The sequence below is a fragment of the Mauremys mutica genome, chromosome 24, assembly GCF_020497125.1.
Source record: "Mauremys mutica isolate MM-2020 ecotype Southern chromosome 24, ASM2049712v1, whole genome shotgun sequence".
Lineage (NCBI taxonomy): Eukaryota > Metazoa > Chordata > Testudines > Geoemydidae > Mauremys > Mauremys mutica.
In genome coordinates this window covers 14,703,392-14,729,805 of record NC_059095.1, presented here as the reverse complement: position 1 = coordinate 14,729,805, position 26,414 = coordinate 14,703,392, and the positions used below count along the sequence as shown (strand labels likewise).

At 49.6% G+C, this 26,414-nt stretch overlaps 1 protein-coding gene across 1 annotated transcript in view; it reads left to right on the top strand.

The window, feature by feature from the left end:
• Window positions 1-26,414, top strand: part of FBN3 (fibrillin 3) — a 320,779-nt gene that overhangs the window by 189,585 nt on the left and 104,780 nt on the right. Inside the window, exons 9-13 of the mRNA XM_044998744.1 lie at window positions 2,132-2,257; window positions 22,224-22,376; window positions 23,087-23,284; window positions 23,871-24,014; window positions 24,874-24,993. Of these exons, the coding sequence (XP_044854679.1) occupies window positions 2,132-2,257; window positions 22,224-22,376; window positions 23,087-23,284; window positions 23,871-24,014; window positions 24,874-24,993 (741 nt within the window). The remainder of the gene's footprint in view (window positions 1-2,131; window positions 2,258-22,223; window positions 22,377-23,086; window positions 23,285-23,870; window positions 24,015-24,873; window positions 24,994-26,414) is intronic.

The following is a 26,414-nucleotide window of genomic DNA, read 5'->3' as shown; positions in this document are numbered from 1 at the left end:
GAGCCTCTGCCGCACGAGCTAAGAGCCGACTGGCTGCTAGCTAAGGCCGCAGAGCAGACTCAATCTCTCTCTCTCAGTGGTCTTGGTGCCACTAGATGGGACAGAACCTCACCCCCAGGAGGTGTGTGGGTTACGCATGCAGTTTATTAACACTGATCAGTAAAAAGGAAGCAATAGAAATAAATAATCAGACAAATATTTTTGGTTCTGCTGTTGTGGATAGTAGCCGGGGGAGATCTGGAAGCCTGGTGAATCTCCAGGCTCATGTCCCCCCAATCTCTGGAGCACACTGAGCTCCAGCACATCTGCTGTTTCCAGCTCAGCTCTTGGCTGTCAGACTCTTGCACTGGGTCAGATTATGAATTGTGGGTGGCCATAGTTAGGAACGGGCCCCAGGAGCTGGCACCTGTTGGCAGGTTCAGAACTATGGGGATTCAAAGGCCTAGGAAGGGAGAGGATGGTCTTGAAGCTACAGCTCAGGGTGCAGCAGCAGAACTGGCCACGGAATTTCTGGTGAACCCTGCACTAGGCACGGCCTCTCCAGGTTTGCTTTTACCCAGCCGTAGCCTGGGAGCAACATTGCCCTCTCTCTGGGACAGCGGGGGTTCATTCACTGATGCTTTGACACACTCCGATGGACATGGCTATCTTGCTGCAAGGCGTGTTGCGTGTTTCACTAATCGTGTAACAATTCTTGTTAGTCCCAGGGCCTCTGAACTCCGGGCTACATTTCACGGCCTCCAGATCAGCCTGCAGGCCATATTGCTGGATTCAGCTGCGAAAAGACTTCTCGTAATTTCTTTGGAACTTGCCTTCTGTTGTCCAGCGAGAAGACGCTGACTCAGCGTTCATCTCGCCTCCTTGTCTAACACACGGAGCCCAGTCCGAGGGAGCTGCAGAGAGAGAAGGGCGTGGCAGAGCTTGTGGACACACGTGTCTGGCAGCACCTCACAGCTGGTTCTGGTTTGGAGCCCCTCCCTCACCAGCAGCATCCTGCAGCAGGGCCATCGGGCACTGATGTGGGGGCACATGTGGGGCATTACTAATCGCCCAGATTCCCAGAGGTTCTTTTCTCATAGTCTGTTCCCTGGCTTTGGAATCCCGCCCTACTACTCCCAGACAAGTGGAGGTGGACAGCGTGTTTCCCTCTCCAAGTGTCTGCCCATCTAACCATGTCCTGTCTTGTCCATTTTGCTAACTTGCAAAAAGGTTCTTAATAGCAAAGTCTAAATACGCACTAATGGTGGCACAGCCATGGAGCAGTAAGGGTTGTTGGGAAAGAGAGTGAGTGAGATAGACGGAGACAGAGAGACAAGTGCCTGGCACCCACTAACCCTGACAGCAGAGTGCTATACAAAACCCTTTGGGCCACCCTAGAATGGTGTGGTGCCAGCTGGGTGGGTAACCCCAGTGCTGGGTCACTGCAGGAGCTCCCAGGAGCACAGTATTCTCCCTTTTGAAGATGGTACCACAGCCGCTCGGTGCCTGACTTACCTACTGGGTGGGACGGGGAGAGAGGGGTGCAGGACCATGGCTTGCCATGCCCATGGCAACGACAGCATTTGCGCAGTTGCCTAGTGGCCACAGGAGAGCGTGCGTTGGCTTTGATTCAGGATATGGGCGAGTGGCTTGGCAGACACATGCACTGCCCTGTGGTGGGAGCAGCAGGCGTTCTAGCAGTGCGTGGAGCTGGAGGGCTGAGAAGTGCAGCGAAGCCCCTGAAGCTCAGCTATTTCTTGAGTGGCTCTGCCTAGCTGAGCGGGAGCTCCTGGCGGGAGCGGGTTTGCAGGGGAGCCCAGGGTCTCTGCTGGCAGTCAGCCAGGAAAGCTCCAAACAGCCTTTCTCCTGACATTCCTCTCTTCTGCTCTCGGCTGAACCCTTGGTGAAGGGCCATGCAGAATAATGGGGATGGAGGAGAGGGATAATCACAGTGTCTCAACCCTACAAAAATGTCAGCTGACGATATCACCCAAACAGCTGGCAGAGGCCAGCCCGGGCCCCTTGGAGTGCAGGTGGCAGTCTGGAATTCCAGCTGCCTTTGGCCGAGGGGCCTCTGTGTAGATCAGCAGAGAAGATGGTACAAATCATCTTTGCAGAGAAGACTAATCCCTGGTGGTTTGTTCTTTTCCAGATGTGGACGAGTGCACCACGATCTCCAGCGTGTGCGATGGTGGCGAGTGCACCAACACGGCAGGAAGCTACGTGTGCACGTGCCCGCGCGGCTTCATGACCAGTCCAGATGGATCCCGCTGCATTGGTAAGACGGCAGACAGCTCTAGGTTAGAAAGGAGTCAGAGCTCCAAGGTTCAGTCCTGGCCAGGAATGGTCCCTATCAGTGTCGCACAGTGCCCTGTGGAACCAAAGCGATCCGTATTTACATGCAGAATGCTGAGAGCTCTCACTGGACCCTCTTAATTCAGCTCAGAAACATTCGTCAGCAACATGGTGCCCTGGCTAGCGAGGCAGCGGCATGTGCTGAGTACACCGACCCATTCTACATGTGCACTGTCTGCTCACGCATAGCCGAGGTAGCAACTTCCATACCCTGCGTGCCTGCTAACGGGGATGCACCGAGTGCTAGCCCGTCCACACCCCAGCCAGTGCTATGTGCATCTTACACCAGCTAATGGCACATACATCAGCCAGCTGGCCATGCCCTACACACTGGCCTGTACTCTCCACTGGCCAGTGGTATGCACCCCACAGGGGGTACGTGTGCTGTACCCAACGTAGCAGTCAAACGCTACAGTGAAATGACCCACACAACTTGTGCCAGCCATCAGCATGAGGGGAACCGGATGTGATACATGCTGACTGGAGACACTTCTAGTGCCCAAGGTGCATTCCTGTTGCAGAATTTCATTTACTGTGTAGCTGTGCTCCTTCCCTAGTATCTGATTTCTGGATACGAAATGACTCCCAGGGCCATATGGAACCCACAACACCTGCCTATTTCAGCTAGTGACCATACTGCAGAACTCACACATGCATAGCTGGTGTAAGCGTGTGCCACTCCATTAACTTCAGTGTACCTGCTTACACCAGTTCTGAACTTGGCCCAAGGTGTTTATACTTCAAAGCCTCTCATGTGAACATGAAAGGGGTCCGTTTTGTGAGTGTGCTCTGGTGCCAGTTAGATCTTAAAGCTAAAATCTAACAAACTGGAGTTGCCAATTTGCTGAGTGTTACAGCACTATTAGAATGGAAATGAATAGGATAGTCCCTCTTTACTGAGTCCAGGGAGCGTTAGTTTCCTGATTTAATGCAGGGTTCTTTTCAGATCAACTTTTAACTTGAACAGTTGAACGGTGTTTCTCAAATCAGAACACTTGGTTATTCTTAACCAGTCAACAATTTGTGAATTCACCCAGAACCACATCAATATGGAAACAATAGTTCACCAATCAAGTGTAGACACAGCGAGTGTTCTAGGTATGTACTGCACACACCAATACAGTTGTCAGACTATGGTTGAGGCTCAGCGGATACACCAAGGAACAATGCCCATCATCAGGATTTCTTACAACATTTATTTATGACACCACTCATCAGTTTAGTACCCCACACTTCTATCCCCCTTCCAGTATTTCTCCAAGGAGCAAGGGTGGACTTGACTTTAAGGTCCTTTCAAGAGTGCGATCCCTGTTATTTCAGTGGTTTAGTTTGCAAGGGACAACTTTAGAAAAGGGCAGACAAATAAACAGGGACAAGTTTTTAAAGTGCTTGTACACAGATGCGAGAAGTCTAAATAATAAGCTGGAGGATATTGATATAATAGGCATCACAGAAACCTGGTGGAGTGAGGACAATCAGTGGGACACAATCATTCCAGGGCACAAAATATATCGGAAGGACAGAACAGGTCATGCGGGGGCGGGGGAGAGTGGCACTATATGTGAAAGAAAATGTAGAATCAAATGAAGTAAAAATCTTAAATGTTCCATAGAACCTCTATGGATAGTAATTCTATGCTCTAATAAGAATATAACAGTAGGGATCACATTATAAATGTGAATTGCAGAACTATTAACTATGGTTTGTAACCTGTCCTTTAAATCAGCTTCTGTACCCAATGACAGGAAGATAGCTAAAGTAACGCTAATATTTAAAAAGCGTTCCAGAGGTGATCCCAGCAATTACAGACCAGTAAGTCCAACATCAGTACCGGGCAAATTAGTTGAAACAATAGTAAAGAATTAAATTGTCAGACACATAGAAGAACATAAATTGTTGGGCAAAAGTCAACATGGTTTCTGTAAAGGGAAATCGTGTCTTACTAATCTATTAGAGTTCTTTGAAGGGGTCAACAAACATCTGAACAAGGGGGATCCAGTGGACATAGTGTACTTAGATTTCCAGAAAGCCTTTGACAAAGTCCCTCAAAAGGCTCTTACGTAAATTAAGTTGTCAAGGGATAAGAGGGAAGGTCCTTTCATGGATTGAGAACTGGTTAAAAGACAGGGAACAAAGGGTAGGAATAAATGGTAAATTCTCAGAATGGAGAGGGGTAACTAGTGGTGTTCCCCAAGGGTCAGTCCTAGGACCAATCCTATTCAACTTATTCATAAATGATCTGGAGAAAGGGGTAAACAGTGAGGTGGCAAATTTTGCAGATGACACTAAACTGCTCAAGATAGTTAAGACCAAAGCAGACTGTGAAGAACTTCAAAAAGATCTCACAAAACTAAGTGATTGGGCAACAAAATGACAAATGAAATTTAATGTGGATAAATGTAAAGTAATGCACATTGGGAAAAATAACCCCAACTATACATACAATATGATGGGGGCTAATTTAGGTACAACTAATCAGGAAAGAGGTCTTGGAGTCATCGTGGATAGTTCTTTGAAGACATCCACGCAGTGTGCAGCATCAGTCAAAAAAGCAAACAGGATGTTAGAAATCATTAAAAAGGGGATAGAGAATAAGATGGAGAATATCTTATTGCCCTTATATAAATCCATGTTACGCCCACATCTCAAATACTGCGTACAGATGTGGTCTCCTCATCTCAAAAAAGATGCACTGGCATTAGAAAAGGTTCAGAGAAGGGCAGCTAAAATGATTAGGGGTTTAATCTCTCCATATGAGGAGAGATTAAAGAGGTTAGAACTTTTCAGCTTGGAAAAGAGGAAACTAAGGGGAGATATGATAGAGGTATATAAAATCATGAGTGGTGTGGAGAAAGTGAATAAGGAAAAGTTATGTACTTGTTCCCATAATGTAAGAACTAGGGGCCACCAAATGAAATTAATGGGCAGCAGGTTTAAAACAAATAAAAGGAAGTTCTTCTTCACACAGCGCACAGTCAACCTGTGGAACTCCTTGCCTGAGGAGGTTGTGAAGGCTAGGACTATAACAGGGTTTAAAAGAGAACTTCATAAATTCATGGAGGTTAAGTCAATTAATGGCTATTAGCCAGGCTGGGTAAGGAATGGTGTCCCTAGCCTCTGTTTGTCAGTGGGTGGAGCTGGATGGCAGGAGAGGGATCACTTGATCATTACCTGTTAGGTTCACTCCCACCTGGTATTGGCCACTGTCGGCAGACAGGATACTGGGCTGGATGGACCTTTGGTCTGAACCCAGTACATCCGTTCTTATGTTATGTAGAACATCAAAAGGAGTTGCTTAAAGTTATGGCTCAAATCTCTCTTAGGCCAATTTGCTGTGACTTATAAAGGAGGGCAGGTTATAGCATTAGTTACAATTTAAAATAAGGAACCCCCATCCTTTCATGTATTTATACCTGCTCCTGTATTTTTCACTTCATGCATCTGATGAAGTGGGTTCTGGCCCATGAAAGCTTATGCCCAAATAAATTTCTTAGTCTCTAAGGTGCCACAAGGACTCCTCGTTGCTTTTGCTGATACAGACTAACACAGCTACCACTCTGAAATCTAAAATATGGTTAGAGATCTCACTAGAGCGTGCAGACTCAGCAATATGACTGACCTGCGGTTATCTATATTTAAGAATAGAAGGAGAAATACAGGCTTTGAAATGTAATCTCATGACATCTTCTTATCTAGTTAACCCTGGGATGGGGATAGTCCTTTCCACCTGATGGTCTGGGCACTGATTCACTTCTGGATTCTTCTACTTCATTGTGGGTTCAGTCAACTCTGGGATCCCACATGGCAAGCTTGGTTTTATAAACCCTGGCTCCATGATTGGCTGGAGGGGCCCACCGTCTGATTTTTGTCAGACACTTGCCAGGGGAGGGTATGGCTACATAGCAAAGAAAAATCCATGGCTGGCCCTTGCCAGCTGTCTCGGGTTCATGAGGCTTGTACAGGCTGCAGCCTGAGCTCTGGGACCCTCCCACCCCACAGGTCATAGAATCATAGAATCAGAGACTATCAGGGTTGGAAGGGACCTCAGGAGTCTCCAGTCCAACCCCCTGCTCAAAGCAGGACCAAACCCAACTAAATCACCCCAGCCAGGGCTTTGTCAAGCCTGACCTTAAAAACCTCTAAGGAAGGAGATTCCACCACCTCCCTAGGGAACCCATTCCTAGAACCCAGATTCCAGCCCAAGCTTGGCAGTTTAAACAGCAGTGAAACAGCCTCGCAGCCCAAGCCCCCCAGGCCCCAGTCGCCTGGTACAGGCCAGCTGCGGGTGTCTAGATACTGTGGAGACAAAACCTTAGTGCTTAGATTTCTGCTCCTAATTTCTCTGCTGCTTCCCTCGGGATCCAGTAGATGGTGCTGGTGCAGAATAAATTTCTTTGATCCTTTTCTTATCGGAGGCTTTTTATGTTTAATTCATTTCAAGGATTTTATTTCAATATTAGGCACATTTTGCAAACATCTTTTATACCATGGTTTATATCTTTCAACATTCCTTTTTCTTTGAGCCATACAGTTCCTATTACTTCTAGAGTGGCGCGATTATTTATAGTGAAAACCAAGACCCCATATAATCTTCCAAATGTAATGGCCACACTTCACACAGTCTTGGATTGCACATGTGCAGTTCATGTTATTTAGGGCTTGCAGCAGAACAAGGGACACTGTCCACCACCAGAGAGGCATAAGGCAAACAGATGTGCAGCTTCCGATTTGGGGTGAAAGACATAATGATGGGACAAACCAAACCGTCCAGAGGATATTTATCATTTGGGGTGGGAAGGAGATTTGGATTTCTTGGGGAAATGATCAGTTTGCCCCATTTGACCTTCTGTCTTGCATCAAATTAATTGTAATTGATTTTACTCAGAGTTCCCCACCCATCTCTTGCGCCACTCACAGTGCACAATGGGCCACTTTGCATAGAACAGTGGTGTGACACCCTTTCCTGGTGACTTTTGAGAGTTCTGTTTAGCTATTGGGAGGGAGAAAGAGGTTTTATACATATGTAAATGATGACAAATTCTTGCCTAGGTGATTGAGGCCTGGTCTACACTAGGGGAGGGTGTCGATGTAAGATACCCAACTTCAGCTACGAGAATACTGTAGCTGAAGTCGAAGTATCTTATTCCAACTTACCTCCCGTCCTCATGGCGCGGGATCGACGTCCGCAGCTCCCCCGTCGACTCTGCTACCGCCACTCGCTCCAGTGGAGTTCCGGAGTCGACGGGGAGCGCGTTCGGGGATCGATATATCGCTTCTAGATGAGACGCGATATATCAATCCCCGATAAATCGATCTCTACCCGCTGATATGACGGGTAGTCTGGACGTACCCTAACGATCATCTCATCTAGCCATTTTAGTTCGTATTCTTGGGGATTGGAATTCCTAACTGGAGTTGTTCTGTGGGTCCTTAGACAAAGGCTGTGTCTACACTACGCACCTTTTGGTGACAGAGCTGTGCCACTACAGCCGTGCCACTAAAGGTGCGCAGTGTAGCCACTTTGTTGGCGGGAGAGAGCTCTCCCACCTACAAAAAACTTCCACCCCAATGAGCAGTGGTAGCTTTGTCGGCAGGAGAGCACTGATCACACTGGTGCTTTTCATTGGCAAAACTTTTGTCATTCGGGGAGGGGGTCTTTTTTTCACACCTCTGAACAACAAAAGTTTTGTTGTTCAGGTTCCAGTGTAGACAAAGTCAAAGTATCTCACATAATGTGAACAAAGTTTATATTGTTTTTACCAGGAGGAATTAATAGTTATTAATCATTCAAGGCGTATCTGTTCCGTATACCCCTTACAGCATAACTGACTGGAATTCAGGGAAGATTTTCCTATACTTAGGTCCTGTCCTACGTCCAAGCCTTGGAGTCTGGAGTGAATCCTGTGTGTTTAACAGATGGAAATTTTTCACCCAACCCCTGTAAATATATGATAGTCCATTTCTCTCAGGAACAGACAATAGTTTCTATGATAAACACATCATCTCTTCAATTACTACTTCTCTGTAGGGATGCTTCCTGTAATAGAGATGAAGTCCATAATCTGTCTCAAAGTGCTAGAAGTTAATTCATCTTGAGCAGAGCAAAGACATCGTTATTTAAAATGAGCACTCGTTTCAAACGAGGCAGAGATGGGGTCATTGTTGGGGTGATGGAAACTACGCAGTAGAGTTCACTGTTGGAAGCTCTGGGAAATGCTACTGAGCTCATTTAATTTCCAGTCTGTTTTAGATCCATAGAACCTGGACTAAAACTGATCGTGTTTCAGTCACGAAAAGCAAACATAAAATGTACCATAGAGTCACCTTGTTAGAGGAGCTAATGGATTTTGACAAGAATGAAATTCCTTTCTTCCTTAGATCACACATGTTGGCATATGCAAGTCAATGTGTGTGTGTGGTGGGGGGGAGGAGGGTGTTTGAATGCTTTTTGGATGAGAAATGTAGACATTTAATGACTTTCACACTTATCAAATGATTCATGAAATGCAAAGTAAATAGAATCAGGATCCCAAGGTTTAAAAATAGTTTAAAGCCTAATTGGCTCTAGTGGTCTGTGACTGAATCTAAAGTCAATACATCATGCGGGAGCCATTTCCCTGAGCTAACATGGGCTGTTCATGTGCTGTCACAGTTTGGGACAGACAGTATTTTTTCTGGCAACTTGTGCAGACACCCGTGTTGGGTCCTTGCCTCACATTCCAGATTTTGAAACTGGTTTATTTTATTTGGAGGTTTTTTTAATTCATTTAGAGAGCGTGTCAGGGAGTCGAAACCCACAATTTATGTTTCATAAAATAAACGGAATAAAGATTTTACAAAAGCTAATATTAATAGCTAAAGTGGCCCCCATTAAAGAGTCACGTACCCAGAGTGAGCAGAGAGTGTCTGAGACCCTGTTCCGACTCCCACAGCAATTTCCCGGCACTTTAACAGGAAATAGCTGTAGTATTTCATATCCCCCTGTGCAGTAATGCATGATACATTGGAACAGTTTAGATCACAGAGACCTTGGAATCTGTGACTCTATGAATGGCAACAGTAGTATATCCGCCGCATTAATTTTTTTCACATTTTTCATTGAGGTAAATTATTTTCTGGTTGGATTTAAACATTCTCCTGCAGTGTTTGCCCCAAACATGGCAGCATTGAGCTAGGAAGGACAGCCAAAGAGTGAAACTGACTAGTCTGTTTTCATTGTCATTTCTGGGCGAAATGAAAAGAGTGAACAAACAGCAGCTGATGTGGTGAAAAATCTGTAAGATTTTTTTTAAATTAAACACTTATTGAAAGTCCACTCAACTGTGTTTGACAGGAAGAATCCAATCACTCCATGTGGCTAGAAGTAATACAGGAATATGACTCTTTTGTGGTACTGTTTCCTCACCCTCACACTGTTTGTTTAAACTCACAAAAGAGACTCTTGCCAACACCCTTTCCAGAAGGCTGGTGATTCCCTTGAGCTGTTTTACTGTAGAATGTGTTTTGCAAACAGAGAATTTTAAAAGAACAATTTTCAAACTGGAAATCTCCTTCAAGTGCGTTTCTGCTCTGGGAAATGGCTGTGCTCCGATCCAACCCCCCTCCCCTCCCCTGCATTCAGAGTCGGAGCTGTGGTGCGTTAGCTTTTCCTGCTTTTTATTGTTAGCACTGACAACTTGAGCTAAGAGAGAGTGAGCTTGACTCTATTTCTTCTTGGGCATCATCAACAGAATTATTGACTGAAGTTCCATTGCAGGGTAACTTTCAGTCAAGGGTGCCGGATCCTTCCCAAAATGGGACCCCCACCTCCTGCCGCGAGGCCCTGCCCCACCCCTCTTCCCCTCGAGGCCCCACCCCGGCCAACCTGGAAGCCGGACCAGGGCCAGGGAGTCCCCTCCCCACCCCCGGCCAGAGCCGGATCGGAGAGAGCCACACAAGCAGCTGTGGGGAACCAGCGCGGCGTCACAGACCCTCCACCTCCATCTGCCCTGGGCCAGGCAGGGGGACACAGGCCGGGGGCTGCTCTCAGCCGCCCCCCCCCATCACGGTCAGGTGGAGGGTCCGTGCGGCTCCCACAACTGCCCGGGCTCCCCAGCAAGGCTCCACACTGGCCTGCCTGGGGGGTGTGGCCTCAGGGGGAAGAGGAGGGGAAGGGGGCTGGATCTGCCCTAGTGAAAAATGGCTGGGCCAGGCCCATCCACTTTCAAAAAGTGTTTGTTTCATTCCACCATTAGCCATCCAGGTGAAGGGCAGGGGTCAGAACCAGGGGAGGGCAGGACTCCGTTTGGAGTGAAAGTATCTGAAAGCAAAGAGATGCCCAGAAAGAGGCGACAGAACATTGCCACTTGCTCCCCTGTCAGTACCCATCCTAACTGGAGGCGGGTGAGAACTTTTCAACTAAACAGGTTTTCATCAGAAAACGCCACTTTGGTGAAACCAAAACTTTGTGCGGGATTGAACCCGTTTCAGTGCAGTTTTTGTTGGGAAGCTTCATCAGTCGAGTATGGAATTTCTGATCAAAACCACCAGTGAGGGAGCTACCTTAGCAGAGCCATGAGTGTGGTGCTTGGTTCACCCAGCTGGCATTTAGGAGACAAGCTTCAAGTCTCTGTCTGACTGATTTGGAGCAGGGACTTGAACCTGACAGGCTCCTCCTTCCTGGTGAGCACACTGGCTATTCCGGGGTCTCTCTCTCTCTCTTGCAGAAAGCTGTGAAAGGTCTCGGCTTTGTCCCAATGCAGAATGGGAAAATGTTTGAAATCTTGACGTTTCATGGGATGGGAAAACTATTGCCCGCCCAGCTGTGCTGCTCCCCAGGCCAGGCTCTCAGCTTTGTTTTGCCAGCCGTGCAGGAAACATTGACATCCGGGCAGTTCTGTGGTTTGAGCAGCAGTTCAATAAAGAAAAGCAAACCCTAGACATGCGCAGTCTCTTGCCAGATTGTCATGACTCTGAGCAATATGCTGTAGGTGTCAATTCACTTCCATTCCCACCTTGCACTCAAGAAATCTCAAATTCCCTGTGAGCCTTCCTGCTAGTATTTTCCAAACAACCACAGCTGTTCCATCACCCCTCCCCAAACTGGGGTGCTGCTAAAGCTAAGGAAGCACAGGTTCAGCTGTGTCGCTCTCATCCTGCTTTGTCTGAGCTATGTGCTAGTTTGGGACCTTTTTTTTTGCCTTCAATATTATTTGCTGTAGTGAGATTACCATGCAGACCTGTCAGATCACTGGCTGTGTAACTCAGGCAGAATAACACCACACAGGCCGTGGGCTTGTGGCTCCTGAACTGTGGGTGGTCCTGCCAAGAGGCCAGGGATCAGCTGTGTGTCTGTGAGTGAGACTGGCCAAGTAGGGATTAAATTAGCTTCTCAGAGATAGTTTTACGTACCACAGCTGCTTCAGGAGCTGAGCAAAGGCATCTGAGTTTACTGAACCAAGTGCCTCTAAGTTCCTAGGGGCTGCGTTGCTCCCACCGCTGCACAAATGTATGGTGCTCTGTGCCTCAGCAGAGCCGGCACTGCCACACTTCCTCTGCTTGCCTGCAGGGATGGACGCCAGCTGCAGCCTAGTGGCCAGCTGTTACGGTGCAGGGCAGCTGTACCGATGGGGAGAATCCCACAGACCTGTGGGGTGGGGGGCGGGGGGGGGAGTGTCCTCTCCAAACACAGCATGGTCTCCTAGCAATGCGTTTGAGTGCAGCAGTCATTCAGAGGCACCATCCCTACAGATCTAGGTAATCTGTAAAGAGAGAGCTCTGGCCCACCCCAGGACCCTTCCCTTAGTTAACATTGCCAGGGCTGGACGGTGAGGAATGGTGGCACTTGCGGCCTATCCCAGCACTCCCCCAAGCCTGGCCTAATCTGGATCAAAACAGTGGAGCCTTGCCTACAAGCAGCTGTTTAATAATGATCCTTACCTCCCAAATGCTGGGTGAACATTTACCACTCAATCCAGCCAGGTAGGTAAAGACACACCAATCATTACCTGCGCTTACCAGAGCCTCAGAGCCGTTCTGCATGCATGTGTTATTACACCAGTGCAAACCCTGTGTGGGTGAATCAGTGTCACCAGCAATTCCTGGCTCCCATTCCCGTGTGTTGCCTGGTGACTTTCCATTCTTTCAAGTGATCCATCCCTGTCTCCCATTCCCAGCTTCTGGCAAACAGAGGCTAGAGACACCATCCCTCCTCATCCTGGCTAATAGCCATTGATGGACCTATCCTCCATGAATTTATCTAGTTCTTTTTTGAACCCTGTTATGATCCTGGCCTTCACAACATCCTCTGACAAAGAGTTCCACAGGTTGACTGTGCGTTGTGTGAAAAAATACTTCCTTTTGTTTGTTTTACACCTGATGCCTATTCATTTCATTTGGTGACCCCTAGTTCTTGTGTTATCAGAAGGAGTAAATAACACTGCCTTATTTACTTTCTCCACATCGGTCATATCCCCTCTTAGTTGTCTCTTTTATAAACTGAAATGTCCCAGTGTTACTAATCTCTCCTCATATGGAAGCTATTCTATACCCCTAATCATTTTTGTTGCCCTTCTCTGAACCTTTTCCAAGTCCAATTTATCTTTTTTGAGATGGGGCGACCACATCTGCACACAGTATTCAATATGTGGGCGTACTATGGATTTATATAGAGGCAATATGATATTTTCTGTCTTATTATCTATCTGTTTCTTAATGATTCCCAACATTCTGTCCGCTTTTTTAACTGTCGCTGCACATTGAGTGGATGTTTTCCAAGAACTATCCACCATGACTCCAAGATCTCTTTCTTGAGTGGTTACAGCTAATTTAGACCCCATCATGTTATATGTATAGTTGGGATTATGTTTTCCAATGTGCATTACTTTGCATTTATCAACATTGCATTTCATCTACCATTTTGTTGCCCATTCACCCAGTTTTGAGAGATTCCTTTGCAGCTCTTCACAGTCTGCCTGGGACTTAACTATCTTGAGTAGTTTTGTATCATCTGCAAATTTTGCCACCTCACTGTTTACCCCTTTTTCCAGATCATTTATGAATATGTTAAATAGAACTGGGCCCAGTACAGACCCCTGTGGGACACCACTATTTCTCTCTCTCCATTCTGAAAACTGATCATTTATCCCTACCCTTTGTTTTCTATCTTTTAACCGGTTGCTGATCGATGAGAGAACCTTCCCTCTTATCCCATGACTGCTTACTTTGCTTAAGAGCCTTTGGTGAGGGACCATGTCAAAGGCTTTCTGAAAATCTAAATACACTATAACCACTGGATCCCCCTTGTCCACAAGCTCATTGATCCCCTCAAAGAATTCTAGTGGATTGGTGAGGCACGATTTCCCTTTACAAAAACCATGTTGACTCTTCCCCAACAAATTATGTTCATCTATGTGTCTAATAATTCTGTTCTTTACTATAGTTTCAACCAGTTTGCCCAGTACTGAAGTCAGGCTCACCGGCCTGTAATTGCTGGATCACCTCTGGAGCCCTTTTTAAAAATAGGCATCACATTAGCTATGCTCTTGTCATCTGCTACAGATGCTGATTTAAATGATAGGTTACAAACCATAGTTAGCAGCAGGGCCGGCTTTAGGGTGATTCCCCCGATTCCCAGGAATCGGGCCCCGCGCCTAAGAGGGCCCCGCAGCATCTGGAAGAGGGGCCCCGCACCCTCTGCCGAAGTGCTGCCGGAAACAGCAGCAACCAATTGAGCTGCTGCCGAATTGCCGCCACTATCTTCGGCGGCAGCTCAATCGCTGCCGCTGTCTTCGGCGGCATTTCAGCTGCAGCTCTTTCAAATCGGGCCCTGCACGTCCTAAAGCCGGCCCTAGTTAGCAGTTCGGCAATTTCACATTTGAGTTCCTTCAGAACTCTTGGGTGAATCTCATCTGGTCCTGGTGACTTATTACTTTTTAGTTTATCAATTTGTCCCAAAAACTCCTCTAATGACACCTCAATCTGGGACAGTTCCTCAGATTTGTCACCTATAAAGAATGGCTCAGGTTTGGGAATCTCCCTCACATCCTTAGCCATGAAGACTGATGCAAAGAATTAGTTTAGTTTGTTCACAATGGCCTTATCGTCCTTGAGTGCTCCTTTAGCATCTTGATCGTCCAGTGGCCGCTTTGGTTGTTTAGCAGCTTCCTGCTTCTGACGTACTTAAAAAAATTGTTGCCATTACTTTTGGAGTCTTTGACTAGCTGTTCTTTAAATTCTGTTTTGGCCTTCCTAATGATATTTTTACACTTTGCTTGCCACAGTTTATGCTCCTTTCTATTTTCCTCATTAGGATTTAACTTCCACTTTTTAAAGGATGCCTTTTTGCCTCTCACTGCTTCTTTTCCTTTGCTGGTTAGCCACGGTGGCTCTTTTTTGTTCTCTTACTATGGCTTTTAATTTGGGGGATACATTTGAGTTGAGTCTCTGTTATGGCGTCTTTGAAAAGTGTCCATGCAGCTTGCAGGGATTTCACATTTGGAGCTGCGCCTTTTAATGTCTGTTTCACTTATTTCCTCATTTGTGTGTAGTTCCCCTTTCTGCAATGAAATGTTACAGTGCTGGGCTGCTGTGGTGTTTCCCCCGCCACAGGGGTGGTACATTTAGTTACATTATGGTCACTATTACCAAGCGGCCCAGCTCTATTCACCTCTTGCACCAGGTCCTGTGCTCCACTTAGGACTAAATCAAGAATTGCCTCTCCCCTTGTGGGTTCCAGGACTAGCTGCTCCAAGAAGCAGCCATTTAAGATGTCAAGAAACTTTGTGTCTGCATCCCGTCCTGAGGTGATGTGTAAGCAGTCAATATAGGGATAGTTGAAATCCCCCATTATTGTTGACTTTTTTATTTTTATATTCTCCCTGAGCATTTCACAGTCACTATCACCATCCTGCTCAGGCGGTGGGTAGTATATCCCTACTGCTATATTCTTATTATTAGAGCATGGAATTTCTATCCAGAGAGATTCTGTGGTACAGTTTAGTTCATTTAAGATTTTTACTTCATTTGACTCGACGCTTTATTTCACATATAGTGCCACTCCCCCAGCAGCACGACCTGTTCTGTCCTTTTGATATATTTTGTACCCTGGTATTACTGTGCCCCATTGATTATCCTCATTCCACCAGGTTTCTGTGATGCCTATTATATCAATATCCTCCTTTAACACGAGGCACTCTAGTTCACCCAGCTTATTATTTAGACTTCTAGCATTTGTATATACACGCTTAAAAAAATGTCACTTTTTAGCTGTCTGCCATTACATGATGTACTGTAATTGAATGGGACTTTTTTTCATTTGTCGGTTTCTCATCAGATCCTACCTGTATTTTATCGTCTTCCATCCTCTCCTCCTTACTAGGACATAGAGAATCTCCATTAGTAGATCCTCCCCTAAGGGAGGTCTCTGTCCAAACCATGTACTCCTCCACACCTATCGGTTTTCCCCAAGCCCTTAGTCTAAAAACTGCTCTACCTTTATCTCTCTCTGCAGTCTCCTTTGCCAGAGGAAATGCCCCGTGCACAAGAAGTGATTCATTTTGGAGCCAGCACAATGAAATGGTTAAAAGAAAGTGTCTGAGGAAAGGCCCAGTTGGCTTAATCCCTTTGGCTTTAAAAGGGGTGGGGGGCGGGGTCACTGTTCTCTGCAAGTCACAGAGCTGTGATTAGAGATGAAATTTACATAGAAGCCACAGATCAAATGCCCCAGTGCAATTAATTCCAGTTACATTTCCGGGGAATGTCAACTTGCTGGCATAGGTAGCAGTAAAACTCCTAAAACCCGATCCAATGGGACTTTCCCCCTTCATAAACCAGGGAAAGGAGCTGAATTGGCTGAAGATTTGAACTGTTCCTTAGAGGACCCAGTGCCAACCTTAGAGGACTGGGTTGGCACTTTCTCAACCCAGGCCAATCTAGGCAGGTGCAGCACTGACTCCCACAGCCCCAGGTACTGGGCTACCAGCCACCCAGCCCCACACACCAGGCCCAGGCCCAACTGTCACAGCTTTTGCAAGGCTCATAGAACTTAAATGTGTTTCCAGGTCTTGTGAGCCTCCGGCAGAACTTCACCAGGCAGCTTCTCTACAGCCAATGGCGAAAACCCTATAGCTTATAATGGGACATGAACCAGCCCAGTATGACATCATCACCATTTGCAGTAGTGTTGTGATGTCATTACGCAGCGTCGTGAGATCATGACATCATTATCATGCAGGGCAGTTCCTAGGGCAGCTAGGGTACGCTGAAACCTGTGCTGCCACGGCTTCACTGCTTTGGCCCCCGAGCTGTCTCCATCAAAGTTAGCTTGGGTATGCATGAGATGCAACCACACCTGGCAATTGTAGTGTAGACACGTTCTCCGTTAATTGACAGCGACCTCTCCACTTATAGGAGTGCCTAGGTACCCAGCAGGGGAGAGAGCGAGAGCGAGATTTGTGCACATTTTCACCCCCAAGGACTTCACGAGTTTCGCATATTGACCTACACACTTCTTCCTCTACCGAAAGACACGCTCATGTAGGGAGCACCCCAGCAGTTGTTCGGTGGAGCACAGGTCCATGGCACACAGTTTCACAGGGAAGTACAGACGAATGCACCACTCAGCTGCATCCACACTGCACCGCAAAGAAGCTTTTGGATTGATCAGCTCCATCCCCAGGGATCGGGGCCAGTCCAAGCAGAACAGCAAGTTAGAGCCCACCCCCAGCTGACCTTATTGCTGGGACATGAGACAGGGACTTGTGGGAGCTGAACATCTGGCTTGCCATGGCTGGTATCTGCTGCCAGCAGCTCTTTCCTGTAAAATCAGAAAAGTGAGTAAAAACGTCATGACTGTGCCTGACCGGGCCTGCAAGGAGTGCCCAAAGGTGCCAGTCCTGCAAGGCAAGTTGCCTAGGTGTATCCAAGGGATGAATTTTTGCCCTATGATAGGAGTGTCTTGTGTGCGCTGATGTATTATGAGCTGCATGCTGGTGCTGCTGCCTTGCTCAGTGTGAGCTGGCACTGAGAGTCAGCATGCAGGGCAGGGCACGTGGACACTGACACTAGAGCTGCGAGGAGTATGTCTGACTGTTCAGAGTGCTGGGGCAGCTCCAAACCAGGGGCACAGAAGAGAGAAGCTGGGGCACAGCAGATGAACTTGCATTTGGCTCCATCTCCTGCACCTGATTTGTGTCATGCTTGTATGGAAAGTTGCTGGCAGTAGGTACAGAGTAAGATGGGCAAAGTCAACACTGTAGATCTACGCAGGGGCCAAACCTGGTCACAAGCCTGATGGCCTCTTCCGCAGATGTTTGGCTGCTCTGGTGATTCCCACCTAGACAGCTGCTCCGGGATGCCTGTTGTATAATATTGATCTCAAAGGCCTAAGGCGATAAAGGGGTTTATAAACTCCTTCACCGTCCCACATTACACAGTGACAGGTTTGAGGGGGGCGGATCTACAGAGACCATAGTTTGCTCAGTTGCTTGGCAAACCCAAAATCTTTCATTCTAAAACTGAAAGTTTATTGATCAAACACAAGAAAGAAAAAGAAATTAAAGCAAGCATTGAAACTGATACTGAAACTGAGAGATTGTGCAAAACAAACAAACAATCAAAAACCTTTCGAGTCTCTCTCCTTTTTTAGGCAAAATAGTCTTTTTCAGAACAACCTCTCTTTGATGAAAAGCCTAGGGAAGGGTTAACTGTACTTCCAATCCTGATGTGCGCAGGGTAGTCACTTCTCCCGTTTCTAACGGACAGATGGAGGCCAGGTGGAGAAGAGAGAGGGTGGAAAAGGGCGGGGGGGGGGGGGGAATACAGCTTTGCAACACTGACAGGATGGCTAGTCACAAATGGGTGCTCTGGCTTTGGCTAGCAGGCCAAGCAAGGCACCTGCTGTTTGGCCCCTGGAGCATGCTCTGGGCAGGAGTGTCATCTGGTCGGATTCGTTCTCCTTAGACGAGGCAGGCGTGGACGAATGCAGTACGGCTGATTTCAGGAGCCAGAGGGAAAGGCTCGGAGATGAGGGAGGGCAGAAAGCAACACAAGAGAAGGGACAATAGGGCAGGCTCTTACCTGCCTCTGTGGGGTGGGAAATGAGGTTTCCCTGCCAACGGGCTGAGGGCTGGACATCATGGTGATGTGAAGATTTTCTAAACTCACAAGTAACAAACCAGGTTCCTTAAAGAAGGGCAGGCCGGCCAGCAGGCTCTCAGGAGGAAAGTCCTTCTCCTGCCCACTGGAGGTGGAGGAAGCGGAGAGGAGCTGAGACAGGCTGCAGTGTGGCTGGTTGCGGGATGAGCAGGGGGAATATTCTTCTTTTCTAAGTCTCTTTTTAAGAACCTCACAGCAGAGGACGAGCAGGTGGTGTCTTTGACCCCCTTGTGTTGTCCACCAGTGAAATCCATTTATGGCCAGACTTGGCCTAGGTAACTTTGTTCTCACATGTTCTGTTTACCAAGTCTGATCTCACACAGTCCTTGAATTTTATCAGGAGGCCCTGGTTGTTTGGACTAATACAGTTTGTCTGGGTTTCTCACACCTCTTATAACATTCATCTTCATAAATAACTTGGCCTATTTTTCATGGTTATTGTAACAGTTTATGAATTTCACATACTTGTTACACTTGAGCTGAGGGTAACTTTGTAGGTCCAGCAATTGCAACATGCCCCACCAGGATTCAGTGGGGCCAGGAGTGTATATGTACCATGATCTGAGCTGCACATGTTCCTGTGCGATAGCATTAAACTGGCTTGCATTGTGCCTAGTCATCAGGGGGAGGCTCGTCTCTGCAGGCACATACAGCCAGGCCCTCAGCCCCGGTGAGGCCACCGACAGAGGTTGGACATCAGGGTGGCGTCTGAGAGTGTTGGAGCCTTGGAGAGCCCTTACAGTCTGTTGCAGGCAGCCAGGGCATGGCGGGTTGTCAGTGGAAAGAGCTCCTCACAGAGCAGTGGTAGAGCAGGCAGACGAGACACACACAAGGGCAGGAGGAGAAACTGAGGCAAAGAGAGGGTCTCTTCACCCGGCTCAAGCACTGTTGAAAATGGCCTGCCCATCCCTGAAGAAGGGATAAAGAGGTACTGTTCAGTCATGGAAGGGTTAATGAATACCACCTTGTAGACGAGTGGACTCACCCCTGCGGCGCCTCCTGCTGGTCTGTTCCAGGAGCACCCTCTGCAGGCTGGTGATCCACCTGTCCTCTGACCCAGTGTCTCTCCCAGGACCCTTCCCCTGGGTGCTGCCCCCTGGCAGGAACCCCCTCAGTCTTAGGGTCTCCCTGGGGAACCCCCACCCACTATTCCCACCTCACCTCAGTATAAGGCTACTGCCAGTCATCATCTAGCCCCATGCCCTGGGGCAGACTGCAGTATCAGCCACTCATCACTGGCAAGGTCAGGTTTGGACCTGCTGTCTTGGCTGCCCTCTGCAACCCCTAGTACCCCTTGACCTTCTCATAGACTATCAGGGTTGGAAGGGACCTCAGGAGGTCATCTAGTCCAACCCTCTGCTCAAAGCAGGACCAAACCCCAGACAGATTTTTGCACCAGATTCCTAAGTAGCCCCCTCAAGGATTGAACTCACAACCCTGGGTTCAGCAGGCCAATGCTCAAACCACTGAGCTAGCCCTCCCCCCAGGCCGCAGCCTGGGGCTTTCCAGGCTGGAGCTCCCCAGCCTTTTCCCAGCCCTGGTCCACTCAGGTACCCTGTCTCTAGTGCCCTGCAGCCAGGCCCTTCTCTCTCTGAATGCAGAGAGAGACTGATGGGGCTCCTGGCTCCCAGCCTCTTTATACAGGCCAGCTGTGGCCTGGTTGGGGCGTGGCCCAGCTGCAGCCACTTCCCAGTCAGCCCAGCTTAGCAGCTCCCAGCCACAACCTTCCCCCAGGGAAGTTTTAAGCCCTTCAGGGCAGGAGCAGGGTAACCACCCTGCTACACACCTCCTCTTGCTGTGGAGTAAATGTCCATGTACCCCATGTTGGGGCCCCTTTCTCCTCCCCCCAACTCAGCCAGTAATGCAGAGTGTGTTTTACGGGTGTATTAGTTAAACCTCACCCTGGAACTGGCATTAGCGCATAAACTCTGGCTGGGGTAGCAGTGGAATGAGTCAGGGTCAGATTTAGTCTCTGGGGTGGGGGATTGTGACAGTGAGTGTTACCTGCACATACTCTCGTGAACTCCAAATGGCAGTGTAAAGAAACCTGCCCTGAGTCTAGCTTGTGTGTTTGGAAAGACAGTGACACAGGAGGAGACACCAGCAAGGGGCCAGGCTCACCCACTTCTCTTCCCATGTACTTTAGTGACTCAGTCTCCCTCGGGCCAGACTCCTCGTTCTCCACTGTGGGGTTTGAGGGCAGAGGAGGTGAGCAGTCACCGCTTCCATCGCCAGCAGCGCAAGCTGCAAATCACGACACGTACGATCTTTGGGAGCCTGATGTTGGGTTAGCCGAGTGTGACCGGAATCCCAGTGGCCGGCTGAGGTCACTCAAGTAGGGTGAACTACAAAGAATGGGGCAGAGAATCCTCAAAGCTGGTGGATCTTCCAATACTTAGATTTACCAAACCAGCACAAAACATTCTATAATTCTATAATACCTTACTGGTTGCCCAGAAGCCAACGACACAGTTCCCTTAAAGCAACCCAGCCTTGGGCTTCCACCCAGACACCCAAGTCAAGTATGATGAGGATTACTGAAAATCGTATTCACCATATAAGAAGGTTCTACCAATCCCAAAGGATCGGGCACGTTACCTCCCAGGTTAATGAATATTCTAGTTCTTACCCAAATACAAGTTTACAGCCAGTTCTTATTAACTAAACTAAAATTTATTTTAAAAGAAAAGAGAGAGAGTATTGGTTAAAAGATCAGTATACATACAGACCTGAGTACAGTTCTGAGATCAGATTCATAGTAGAGATGTTGAGCTTTGTAGTTGCAAAGAGTTCTTTCAGAATTAGTCCGTAGGTTATAGTCCAATGCCCATATTCAGGGGATCCAGTTAGGACTGGAGCTCTCAGACTGATGGCTTAAATTTCCCCTGCATGAAGCATCAAACAGATCTGAGATTAAAAGGATCCGGACCCAAGAGGTTTTTATACGGGTCCAGGCCTTCTCTTCACAGGTCAGAGGCCTTAGGTGAATAATAGACAATCATGGAGACTTTGAAATAGACCTATTTCCTAAGCATCACCGGTAATTAGCTACACAGATTAACATAAGGCAATTGCCTGTTTTCCACCATTCTCAGGTGATTTGCTAAACATTTCAAAGGAGAGGAATACAGCCATATGCTGTTTACAGTTCATTTAAATGTTAATATTTCCTTTTGATCTCTGAATTGCCAGAACACAGCATAGACAGGGATTGTTTGACTACATTGTTATCCTCTAACACGACATGAGTACACACATCCAATTAGTATCACCTCTAACTTCTAACAAGACAGGTTTGCATTTCAAAGATTCTAGCCTTTCTACCATGGAATGGCCCTAATGACCATTCACATACTTTTCTAACCTGTCTCTAAAGGTTGGCGCTGGGTCATTCAGCCTGCAAGCTGCTTAACCCTTTTTAGCCGTGCGTCACACTTTGTCTAAGATCCGTTGCAATTATATAACAGTGGTAGCAACAATGATTTGCATGGTCATACTGCAATCAGATAACGTCACACCGAGTTTGGGCCTTTCCAACTGGAAATGCTCAGGAAAGTGCTGCTGTTCTCAGGAGCCAGTCCCCCGCATCCCTCACAGAGTTGCAATCCAGCCGCGAGGAAGTTGGGCCCAGAAATATGCCTCTCTTGCTCCACATCGCCTGTCTCCCTCAGAGAGGCTGATTTTGACTGGCTGGGTGAGGGGCCCCTCCCTTCTCAGGCCACCCCCCATTCACTTGTGGCCCCTCGTTGTTGCAGACCAGCGGATTGGCACATGTTTCTCAGCGCTGATCGGCGGGCGCTGTGCCGGGGAGCTCCCAGGCCACTACACCAAGATGCAGTGCTGCTGCGACTCCGGGCGCTGCTGGGCGATCGGGCAGACCCCTGAACTGTGCCCCGTCAGGGGATCCGGTAAGCAACACAATGGGGAAGCCACTAGCACCCCCCTTAACGTGCGGGAGCTGTGCTGGTGAGTGTTTCTGGGGGGGGAAGGTCGATGAGGGTCGCATTGCGATCGCACAAAGCCAGGGAATTCAGGAGTAAGGGCCCCTGGCCCGCTCCCCCTTTTCTAAAGAACAGCAGAAGGGGTAGCAACCTCCCCAGCCCATCCCAGCCCAGCCCTGGCTCCCTGGGCTTGGGAAGAGATCAGAAAGAGCGAAGGGCTGCAGCAGAGGGCTGGGAATCGGGTCTCTGGGAGTCTGTTTCCAGCTCTGCCTTGCTGCGTGACTGCGCTTCCCCTTCTCGGGCCTCCATCTGCCCCTCCAGAAAGCAGGGCCAAGCTCCTTACAGGGGCTGCCACTGGAAAGCCAATAGCAGCAGCACAGTGACCACCTCCCCCTCCGGGTAGCTCCGTGCCTGCCGCACAGAGCAGATGGCTCTTCCCATCGCTGCAGTGTGGGAGCTACGGGCCAAATGCGACCACAAGACCCGCCTCATCTGGGCTTCATTGATGAAGGGGATTAAAGTTCTCTCCCAGCCCACCCTGCCCCAAGCCCCCGGCCTTCCCTGCCCCCAGCCACTGGTGCTTTCATGCCAGCGTCACCTCCGCCTCCCATGTGAGCCGGGCAGGGACACTCGGCCTGTGGTGTTGGAGTGACGCTCAGGCAGCTGTTTCCTTTCAGATGAGTACCGCAGGCTCTGCATTGAAGGGCTCCCGGCTGTGCCAGGCTTCTCTGGGAGCTTCCCTGGGATTCCTGGGTTTGGGCCAAACGGTGTCGGGCCTGGAATCGGTGGACCTGGAGGCATCGGACCAAATGGGGCAAACGGCCAAGGCGGGATCCCGGGGCTTCCTGGGATGGGCCCTGGAAGTTCGAGCATTGGTAAATTAAATCTCCTTTCTACTCGCGCTGGCCCAGCTTGGCTGTGTCTCTTCCAGGCTGTGTGCGTACCTGGTGTGCCTCCCTGCGTGGCACATGGACTGGGTACAGCGCCGTTACCCAGACGCTGCTGGACTGATGGGATGTGACACTAATGCTGTGCAGAATGCTGGGCCCAGCACACAAATCACACGGCGTCTCTTGGCGCAGCAAGGAGCCCCGTCTGGCTCTGAGTGCCAAAGAGGCAGGCTGCCGTCCAGCAAAAATGTCTTTCTAGTTACAGAACTGGAAAAGAGCTTCAGCAGCCCCTTCTCCCTCCACGCTCATTGGGCTGGCCAGCTCTGGGAGTCCAGTGCCCCTGCCTTGGAGAGGGGGATGGGCCTGCCCACAGTCCCTGGCGGGGGGAGGCGTGGAGATGGCTGGTGTGTTGCAGGTGATGCTGGAGGCCCATGCATTTTGGGAGGTATGCCCTACGGGGGTGTTCTCCTCTCAGACAGCAGTGACCCCGAAGCAGGCTCCTGGGGTGGGGGGAACGGAGCAGGGGGCTCGGGGCTGCCATTCCAGCCTCTCTTCTTTCTGGGCTTTCCAGGAACTGCCACCTTAAATCAGACCATCGACATCTGCAAGCACTTCACCAACCTGTGTCTGAATGGGCGCTGCATCCCCACCCCCTCCAGCTACCGCTGCGAATGCAACATGGGATACAAGCAGGATGTGCGTGGCGAGTGCATTGGTGAGAAAATCCCCTGGGCAAGGCGCCAGCTGCCCCACCGGCCCCACTCCTGCTCTGCCGCAGACAGCTGCTCCTCAGTGCCCTGGCAGCCTCGGGGGTGCTTGCAGCTGCCCCGCCCCCAGCCTAAGCTTCATGGAGCAGTACTGCGGTCTGGGGTTGCCCCCAGCCGGTGGAGTTAAGGGGCGCAGAGCAGCACTCTCGTGGCACTGCGGTGTTGGGCCGGGCGAGGCGATGGCTATACCCGGCACCACGGGGAACACTGAGGGAAGCCACCTCTCCCTCCTCTGTTGCAGTCTGATCACGGGTGGGCAGGAGAGTTCCCATCACTTTCGTTCCCTGTTGCTGAATATGGCAGGGCCCCAAAATACATGTGTTCTCTGTCCACACACCCCCTCCCCGACAAAGACAGCACCTGGGATAAGGGGCCCTGGGGTCTTCCGACTCCGGGCTGTAGCTCCACAAAGTCCTTCTCATAGTGGCCAGCCGCCCTGAGCCCTGGGCACCGAGGGCTTTCTGACCCATCAGGCCCCACTGGCTTCTGCAACGACAGGCAGGTGGCTCCTTGAGTCAGGGTCTCCGTAGAGCCGTGCATGTGACCTGCTGCACCTCACTGTCCTCTTCATGCTGGCCTGGCATCAGGGTGGTGCTGATCCTGCAGGAATGCGCGGGGACTGAGGGGCTGTGGCTCAGCACCTGGCAGGATCGGGCCCTTGCTGACCTAACAGCATTCCTGTTCCTGAGCTGGCGTTTAGCTGGGCGGCCCCACGGGACCCCGGTGAAGGGCTGCTGAGCAGCGCCAGGCTCTGGCTCTGCCCTCCCAGGGGTCGGGGCTGCCAGCTTCATGCCCTTTTCCTTCCAGATGTGGACGAATGTTCCAGCAGCCCCTGCGTGCACGGCGACTGTGTGAACACACCTGGCTCCTACCACTGCAAGTGCCATGAGGGCTTCCAGAGCACCCCCACCAAGCAGGCCTGTATCGGTATGTCCGTCTCAGGGCTGGCACGGGACGCACCAGCGGGTCAGAAGGATGGGTTCAGAAACAGAGCCCCGAGCTCCCAGGAGCAGACAGGCTCCCGCCCAGAGCCCCAAGGGCCACCGAGTGAAGGGAGAGCTGCTGGCACTAGTGCACTCTCAGCAATCAGCTGCTCGCTGCAGGGCAGCAGATGCTTTTGCTGGCGTCCCCAGAGGTGCTGAGGGTGATGCGGGCCAAGCGTATGCGAGCCAGGGGCCAGTACCACGCATTCTGCTTTGACAAAGAGGCTTTCACAGAGGGTCTGTTCCACTTTAATTCCTTTAATTACGGGGGGAGGTGGGGGGATTTTTACCAAACTACGGTAGTTAAATCTGTACAACCCCTGCTACGGGCACAATTATATCAGTCAGAAGGGGCCTTATGCCAGTTCAGCTTGTTCCCTTTCACACACAGGAATAAGCTTTGCCAGCGTGACATTATATCCCTTCTTTGAGCAGGGAGTTGGACTAGATGACCTCCTGAGGTCCCTTCCAACCCTGAGATTCTTTGATTTTCTATGGTGAAGCACTGGAATGGGTTCCCTAGGGAGGTGGTGGGATCTCCTTCCTTAGAGGTTTTTAAGGTCAGGCTTGACAAAGCCCTGGCTGGGATGATTTAGTTGGGGTTGGTCCTGCTTTGAGCAGAGGGTTGGACTAGATACCTCCTGAGGTCCCTTCCAACCCTGAGATTCTATGATTCTATGATATCCCCTGAAAAACTGCCTGAGAAGACCGAGGCGGGGCCCAGTGGCAATCATGTCATGCAGGGGTCATGCAATTAAAGACTGTACCAAATACACACACACAAGGGGCGAGGGCGAGTCCGGCACTTCCTCACTTTTGAGTGCTGGATGTGGAACCCTGGTAGTGTTTTGTGGGTAATTTCCTAGGCTTTTAAAAAAGCAAAGGGAAACCCAGCAATTCCATCCTGCAGTATCAGACTGACACCCAGGTGGGTCACTGGCAGGGTGGGGACCGTTCGAGCCACCTCACAGACCTCTGCCACTTGAGCTAAGAGGACTCGATGGCCGGGGAGGTTGTCCTAGGCCAGCCCTGGGGGTGGTGGGACACAGACTCTGTCAGTGGATTTCACAGCTTCTTGCTGACAGCAGGGGAACATAGAGGACTCCTGGGTTCCAGTCCAAGTTCTGGGGGGAGGATACTCTAATTGACCCTTCTGCCCCTGTCCCTGCAGCCTCCCCTTGTCTCCTTCTGCTCCTAACCCCCTCAGCTCCTGCCCCATCTCGTGTCTGCTGCTACGTCCCCTGGCCCCTGCCCAGCCCTCCACCTGACTCCTGCTGCTGCGCCTATCCTGACCCACTCCCCAGCTCCAGCCCATATTTCTCCCACCTCTGCTTCTATCCTCACCCACTGTCCTCTGCTCTAGCT